This window comes from Poecilia reticulata, linkage group LG10 (genome assembly GCF_000633615.1).
Source record: "Poecilia reticulata strain Guanapo linkage group LG10, Guppy_female_1.0+MT, whole genome shotgun sequence".
NCBI classification, from domain to species: Eukaryota; Metazoa; Chordata; class Actinopteri; order Cyprinodontiformes; family Poeciliidae; genus Poecilia; species Poecilia reticulata.
In genome coordinates, this window is record NC_024340.1 from 27,289,625 (window position 1) to 27,298,014 (window position 8,390).

Below are 8,390 nucleotides of genomic sequence, written 5' to 3' on the forward strand. Positions count from 1 at the left end.
AGGAAATTTCGTTTTCAGTAGTTGCAAGAAATTAAAGAAACAGAAATAAGCTATGTTTTACTGTGAGTGTAATGAGGATTTTTTTTTTAAGAATTTCTGAAATAAACTTTCAGATTATTCCTGCATTTTTATTATGCTCCTGTGCCCGTGACCAAAAGGTGGAGCCATCTACTTAAAATGAACAAACGACACAAAACGGATTAAATTACCTTTATTTCACCCAGATACTGTTAACATCACATCACCCCATGTTACTGCAGAACAATCACGGTTTTTGTCACATGAAACAGTTAATGACTTTTTACCCTCATGTCCATTTGAATCACTTTGGTTGCGATGCTGAAATTTAAGGGTTAAACTTCCAGCACTTAAAAAGAGCCATCAGATGAGGTGCAGCTTTAATCCATTTCAAATAAAGGAGTTTGTTTTTTTTWAAAACTTTGTCATTCACTAATCAAAGATGAACAAGTTTTTAAAAATGTGCTGCATTTTGTCGCTTGTTTGTGCTTTTCTAAACCAACACGTCTTTTAACACCTGGGACTACATTCAGTTACCTTGAAGACAAGAATAACCTTCACTTCAAATCAGCCAGGAACAGCTCCTAAAAACACCCACGGTCTAAAGTGAAGTTACTCACACAACAACTTACGTGAGGAAGGTCACAGAAAACATTAAAACACCATGAAGGGGAAGGGCTGCACAAGGACTGAATCGATGGTCATTGAGGAATGTAAACGTCTGTGGTAAGTGGAGCACAATCTCACTGCATGCCTGGTCCTCAGAAATATAGTTAAAGGTTTATTTTAAAGTCCAAAAGTTGGATTTGTTTGGATAAACATTGCATGTTAAGTTTTCTGGTGTCAAGTTAATCTTTTATTTGTCTCTTATCCCTGATTTTAATAATGCTTAACGATGAATATTCTATATGAATAGCTCACTGATGACAATAGCATTTTTTTAGGGAGGGAAAAAAAAAAAGAGGTCAAAGATATACTATGAGCTCAAGTAACAGTAGAGTTGGTGTTTTATCTGTTAGCCTGGACAAAAGACAAAACGCTGAGCAGGAGACTGTAGCTGCACAGTTTCCACATTCSTCAGACTCAGCAGGATAAAATGTGTCACTGATGAGTTCAAATGTCCACAAAGTCTTGGAAAGAAATCTCAGATTTCATTAATCCTTCTTTCATGCATCTTTTCTCCAGTTTTATACCTGAAAGCAGTAGGTATAAACTCCCAAATGCATGTGTGAAAAGTCACACTAGTTTTCAATCAGCTTCAATATTTTTTTTTTTTTATTGAGACTCTGATAGAGCAGCACTAAGTAGAACATAAACGTAAAGTGGAAGGAAAACGATGCATGGCCTGGAACATTTTTAATGAACAAGAACTCCAAAAACAGAGCCATGTGTTTGTATTTAGCCCTCTTTATTCCGATACCCTTGAATAAAATCTGAAGGAGTCACTTAATTACAAAACACAGTGCCAATGTTTACCAACAGCATCAGAAAGAACAAAATCCCAGCAGACAAGCCAAGTTTTGGAGATGTTTAAATAAACTTTAAGTTAGAAAACATTTCCTAGAGCACTGTCTAATCTAAACATTCGGCCAGAGCGACAGAGAAACGATTTGGATCAAAGTCCAGTCATGCGTCGGWATGGTCCAAAGTCCAGACCTGTAGCCAACTGAGAATCTATGGCAAAACTTGAAAATTGATGCTTAGAAATGTCTCGACCTAATCCCAGTGAGCTTGAGCTCTCCAGATTTTTATTTGCGAAATAATTTTAAAAACCATGCATTATTTCTTTTCTTCCACTTCTCAATTATGCGCTACTTAGAATGAGGCACACAAAAGTTTTGCGGCGCCAACGAGAGGAAACGTTTATGCGACCGTCTGCTCCTCTACGCATACATTTGTTTCGTGTGGTTAAACGTCCCCAGATATGCAAAAGTTCAACAGAAATTATGCAACTCTCAGTAAATGTTAGGATGAGGCTGAGGAGAACCGAAAGGTCTTTTTCAGCATTTTCACATGAGCAGTGGTTTGTTCGTGTGTGTCTGGCAAGCAGAATAAATAATATGATAAACACTGATTATTAAGACATCAAATAGCACCATGTTGGCCCGTCACTGGCAGCAACCGTCGCTACATCACATTTTTACAGGGCAGATCCCTTGAGAATCAGCTTAAGATCCACAGTTAGATGTCGAGAAGCTTGTTTTAAAGTAATCACTTTCCCAAAGGAACTCAGGTCAAGAGGTGGCAATTGTCGATAGATTTTCTTTTAAAAAGCATCAGTACCAATTTGGCAAAAAAAAAAGAACAAAAAAAAAGAGGGAAAAACCCTGCGTGTTTTGAACCAGTTGTAATGTAAGCAGGTTAAAAACTGTCTGCCAACCTGAAGTACGGTGATTCATGGGATCAAACGAGCAACGAGTCACCAAACTAAAACTAAACACTGCACAGAAGAAATGTTCACTTCAAACAAGTTCACACAGGTCACAACAAACCCGCWGGGAGGAACGTTAAAGGGGCAGTACTAAGTAAAGTCGGCATGTTCTAGTGTCATTCCCTTCTCAACAACATACTTTTGAGTGTTGCCTTGATTCTTTCATGCATGTTTGAGAAATCCTTTAATCTCAGGAACAGAGGCACTTGCTCTCACAGAGTGACGTCTTTTCCACAAAGCGCCTCCAGCTGCAGTCTGCAAGCCGAGCTTCCGCATCACACAGCATCCCTTCTCCACGACTCCCACACTCATCCCTTCAGACTAGCAGCAGCAGCAATTAGAAAACACCTGGTGGGACTGTGCATCTACTGAGCTCAACATAAGACCTACTTCGCAGTGCAAATCTGGCAAGAAATGTTGTTAAAGGCTTAATGGAAAAATGTTGTAACGACTTCCTGAAGGCGGAGCAAGAGCAGGAGCTTCTTAAAGAGACACAGGCCCAATTTCAAGGCATTATGTTGTAATGTCAAATTTCTTTTAAGTCATGATGGATTTAAACAGCATTTCTAAAACAACTTAAGGTGACAGTTGCTTTCTTATTCTTTGAAATGGCGTAATACTACCCCTTTAAATCATTTCATCTAGCCCTGTGCAAGAATCCTTTTGCAAAAAAAGCAAAAAAACAATCACATTGATAAAAGCAAATATTTGGCCCTGATTTATTTATTTATTTATTTTTTAACAGAGACTGACTGTGAAAGGGAGACCTCAGATGTGGACGTGAACGTTGGAAATAAGACAAGAAAACCTAACTTTGGCACACTAAATGAGGAGGGTAGTCAGAGCGGTGAGGGCCGAGTCTACAGCTGACCTATGGCAGAGTTTGGATGCGCGCTCATAGCCCTTTGTTGAAGTAGACCCGCTCCACTCCCGGGTGGCTGGCCCGGATTTTCTCCTGCAGCTCCGGCTCCAGGCGGCTGACGGACATGGAGCTGGATCGGACGGGGAGGGAAGAGTTAACGTGGCTCAGGTTGAGTTTTTATCGGAGCAGAGTTATAAACTCACTCACCTCTTCTGAGGGAACAATGCGCAGCACAAAGGAGTGGCAAACACCAGGCTGAGCAAGAAACGACAAAGACAATAAATGTGCTTGTGCTATCAGAGTGAGCTGTTACACAAGTGTAGCATATAGGGCACGAAGATTTGCGCTCGCAGTCCTGATAAGAAAGAAAGTACACCCTCTTTCAGCATGAAGGATTTACATAYCAGGACTTATATTAATGATTTGGTCCAAAACATTCAACTGAGTCTATACTCAAAAATGTAAGGATGCTGTTACTGCTTCCATAGGATTTATGAGGCAAAGTAGTTGCCACTATTCTAACGTGAGAAAAATTACTCTCGAGGAAAACGCAGTGGGCATCTTAGCACATTCTCCACAGCTTCTTTGAGTCAAAAGCCTCGTCTTACCAACAACACGGCAACACAACTTACGATTGCRAAACTTCATCTGAATGAACCGCAGGACTTCTTGAACAAAGTGCTTTGAACAGCTGAAGCTAAACTAAGTATGTTTGACCATAACAATCCTCAACAAAAAACACGTTCATGCTAACGTTCATGCTAACTGTAAAGCACGGTGGTAGAGGTGTGATGATTCGGGTTTGTTTTGTGGAGTCCAACGCGAGGTCTTCTGTCTCACGGCTAATACTTAGATGAAAGCTCAGTCATATACTTAGTTATTGATACACAGGTTTTCCAGTTTTGTTGTGCGTTTTTATTATTTTTACATCTTACGGGGAAAAAAAAACCCTTAAACTTTAAATGGGGCGTGCTTTCTTTTTCACTGGTTTGTTATACTGCAGTGAGCGCTGCTAATGACCATCATCATATCGGGAAAAAAATGCTGGCCGTAGCTTTAACTTGAACCTCTGAAGAGAGGTGTACAGCAGATGAATAATTTTTCAGAAGAGGAAACAAAGCATTTCCTCTAAACTCCTTCGCTGTGACCTGAAGGCCTCAGTTTGCCGCTTCCACCCTGGGATTATGGTGATCAAATGTCTCCGCTRCGAGAAATTAGGCTGATATTTGAGAGGACTCTCATGAGAGCTTATCAGGTGGGCCATCTCTGACCACTCACCAGAATCCCACCAGGCTGACTTGAATGGGTGCACTCATCCATGGAAACCTCTGAAAAGACAAGGCAGAAAAATGACCGAGGCACACAAAGGCGGCGGGGAACTCCCATACAAGAGCGGTATGGTCTCAGCTCTTTTCATTCCTCTGTCGGGTCGAGGCTGAAAGGGGGCCAACTTCAACCGACTGCCTAGCTTCACGGGAGCGCCGCTTTTTGTCTTGAAGAGTGCAGCTCACGCTTACCTTCAGGAAAGCCTTCTTTTCCAGGTGATTCATTAAAAACGGAGGGATGGCTGGAAAGAGACCAACGAGGCGTGACTTCGCAGAGCGTGCAACTCAGATTGTTAATATAAAGTCTGACCAAACGGAGGGACTCATACCCATTCCTGGAGAAGCCATGAGGATCCTGGAGACCACGACCTGAGAGATGGCCTGCTGAGCAGCTTTTGTTGACTCTCCTAACCTGTTGTCATTTTCGTCTGTTATGGGAATCCCATGTTGAAGTTCTCTGAAGACAAATCAACCAGTCAAGCTTCGTTTATGCAGCACCTTTCATTAAACGTTGTGATAGAAAATGATTCTCAAGTTGATTAGAGTTTCTAGACACTTTGATTTCTGGTCAGAAATAAACCTGACCAAAGACGCACAGTGAGGAGGGTGGCAAAGAAGGCAGGAGAATGATCTTAATCTTATCTTAATTAAACAAAAAGTAGCATTTTGTGGCCACCATATCTCCATTAGTAGGATATGGCTCTTTCTGTAGTCATATTCAATAAATTAAGAGTATTACTGAAAATTCACAAATTTAATTCACTAAGTTGAACACCGTATGAATACCACAGAGACTTCTTTGAGGTTTCCAAGCATTAATTTCTGCTATTTTTAGTGATTTTCAGATTTCCAGCTCATGAAAACATGAAAGATTAGAACATTACATCAGACCAATAAAAGCGTCTTACTTCAGAAATTAGAGCTTGCGTTATAACTGCTGAGACATTGTCATTTTCAAAAGCTAATCTGACAAACGGRCCTCATCGGGACACACACACTTCTTCTCTATCGAGTACATCCCAACCAGGCGCTTGGAAGTGACGCTGTTCTACAACAGCAAGGCTAAGTGAGCATATTCCCCKTTCACCACCCCTCCTTTACCTTTGTCTCATCAGCGGGATGTTGATACAGTTAGCAGCCGCTACAGCAGCAAACGGCACGAACCGTCCAATCAGCGGAGACACGTGCTGCGGGAGAGCAACAAACAGATTCGTCTGACTGCTTCGTCTCTGAGGCTGGACTTGAAGCTTTCCCCGTCAAACAGCAGCACGTCCGTCAAAGAGTCAACACAAGAGCTGCCATTATAATGGGATGCGTTACGGGGGTTAGATGAGGTGGTACCTTTGTTAGTGCATTTAGTCCTAGAGCGGTGGCGACTGCCCCTGTGGTAGCAGAGACATAAGCTGTGCCAAGCTGACTGCAAACAGAAAAGTTCGCATTAAACCAAAGCGGTCCGCACAGGAGCGGTTGAATTAAAGGGTTAATCCGTACGTGGCTGAGTCCGAGCTGCGGCTGCTGTCTCCTACCTGACTGTGATCGGAGCGTCGCCGCTCCTGTTGGTGTAGTTCACTATTGCATTGAAGGACTGATTGATCCACTGCCAGAACAGCACGGCAGGAGTTGTCCTGTGAGAAGAGCACAAGTACAATACAATCAAATCAGCACTTACTGGTGTTATAATATGATCCATAAGGTGATTTATAGAGCCTTGCAATGTGTTAATTTTTTAAATCTCAATACATATTATAGTATCAGGACTATATGTGATGAATCAGTAGGAGGAAAAAAAAGCAGATTGTTATAAAGTATTAGGATTTGATCAATTAGAACTAGAAAGTTGCAGGATCTTTTCATCTAGCCTCTCTGAGTTAATACTTTTGGATATGAACTGCCCTTCTTATTATATACACTTGCAAGTGTTTTGGGTTATGTTTCTACCAGCTTAAAAAAAACTTTCTTTTTTTGCAAATACTTCATTTTCAGTCAGACTGAAAGAAGAGAATCTGGTCAAGTTTTGCAGCAGAATCTCAAATGGAATTTGGTCTAAACTTTGACTGGGCCATTCTTAACCAATTAATATGCTTTGATCTAAGGCATTGCATCCCTGGATGTATGTTGAGGATCGTTGCCTGGACTGATGCTCAATCTTAAACCCTGGCTAGTGGCAAACTATAAAAAACACTATTTCTGTCCTTTCAAGAATTGCTTTCTTCATGCCACTCTTCCATGAAAGCCAGATTTGTAGAGTGCACAGAGGATGTTTCTCTTGATTATTCTACCTGAGTCGTGGGTTAGGCAGTAGACTAGTGGTCTGTTGCCTGATTTTCTAATCAATGATCTCCTAAAGGTAGATTTTAAGTGTTGCCCTATTCTTCTCATATTTATAAAATATTCAGAACAGTCCATTCTTAGGTGTTGTATAACKTCTCCATTTATCTCTGACCTGTCTGCTGCATTCCTCGGTCTTTATGACGCCGTTTGTTCACTAATGTGCTGTAATGTAGCAAAATGCGGGAAAAAAAAAAGATTAAGTGTTATGAATAGCTCTGCAAGGCACCGAATAAAGTGTCAGAAAACGTCCCAGCAAAGTTCACCAAGTCATGAGGTGTGTGTGTGTGTGTGTGTGTGTGTGTGTGTGTGTGCAGATCTTACTTATAAAACGTCATCATACACCCAGTGATGGTCATGTTCATGGGAACCTGAGCCGACATGCGGCCGATCAGAATCATCTTCTCCTCGGTGTCGGGATGAAAGGCCGAGTCGAAAACATACTTGGCCCTCCACAGTTCGTCTTCCGTCAGACCCGGCGAGACGATGCCTTTTCTGTAAGATCGAGAACGTGTGAGCAAAACCCTCTTTCCAAAGTCACTCCCTGTTCCTGCTGAACTGCTTTACCTGTAGTCAGTGATGATTGAATGTGCATGTGAGAGTTGTTCATTGGTCAGGAGGATGTTCCTCGGRTCTGTGACGGTGAAGAAATGTTTGGCTCGACCAACAAATGTGCTCTGGTCCCACCGGGGCTCCTTGATGTTTATGGAGGTTGATAGCTCGGCTGCCATATTTATCTTACAGAGAGAAATGGTAAAAGGATGAGAGGTGTTAGTGAGTGCTGGGCGTCCCTCCAGTACAAATGACTTGTATTTGGGGGGAAAGAAGTCAGAGAAGTAGTACTAGAGAGATACAATGCTCCTTTCAGTTCAGTATAATGTTGCCATGGCAATGGCCAGACTTGGCACGAGGACTATAGGCACCCGGCCATGAGTGCAGCAAAAGGGTAAATCTCAAACTGTAACTCAACAGCAGTTTGCAGAAAGTCTTAAAGGGATTGGAGGATTTAAATCAGTAAACCAGAGCCTGAGTGTAGAAAGTGTGCTTTTAGTCACGTAACTTTGCATTTTATTAAAGAAAAAGTTCTTTCACAATATGAAAGCAAATAAGGCTGCAAAGTCAGAGAAGATAATTATTATAAATGTGCAAAGCAGGATGCTCATTAYTCTGAGTAAAGGTTGCTATATGAGTAGGGCCAAAGCGACGAGGAAAAACTTTCAAACTCTTTGTAAGCAAGGACACCGAGTAATTCTGATGATGTTGCTGCACTGCAAACAAGCTGCTACAGGAAGTTAAAACACCATAGAAGTTATTTRACTGAGTTTTGCGGACGATTTGGCAACCAACTAGGCAGCAAGAGTTGCGGGAARACAAAATGCATCTTTGCTGCTTCCAAGGGACTTAAAGGCAAAATAAGCAGGCAGAT

At 41.6% G+C, this 8,390-nt stretch overlaps 1 protein-coding gene across 1 annotated transcript; it reads right to left on the reverse strand.

Annotated features, from left to right (window-relative positions):
• Positions 1-195: 195 nt before the first annotated feature.
• sfxn1 (sideroflexin 1) lies at positions 196-7,764 on the reverse strand. Its single transcript, XM_008420039.2, has 10 exons — positions 7,532-7,764; positions 7,289-7,459; positions 6,163-6,261; positions 5,978-6,053; positions 5,738-5,823; positions 4,966-5,093; positions 4,829-4,878; positions 4,590-4,639; positions 3,519-3,566; positions 196-3,441 (listed from the first exon to the last, which is right to left on the reverse strand). Exons 1-10 carry the CDS (start codon positions 7,693-7,695, stop codon positions 3,345-3,347), a joined length of 969 nt encoding a protein of 322 aa, XP_008418261.1. The 5' UTR covers positions 7,696-7,764; the 3' UTR covers positions 196-3,344.
• Between the last annotated feature and the right edge of the window lie 626 nt (positions 7,765-8,390).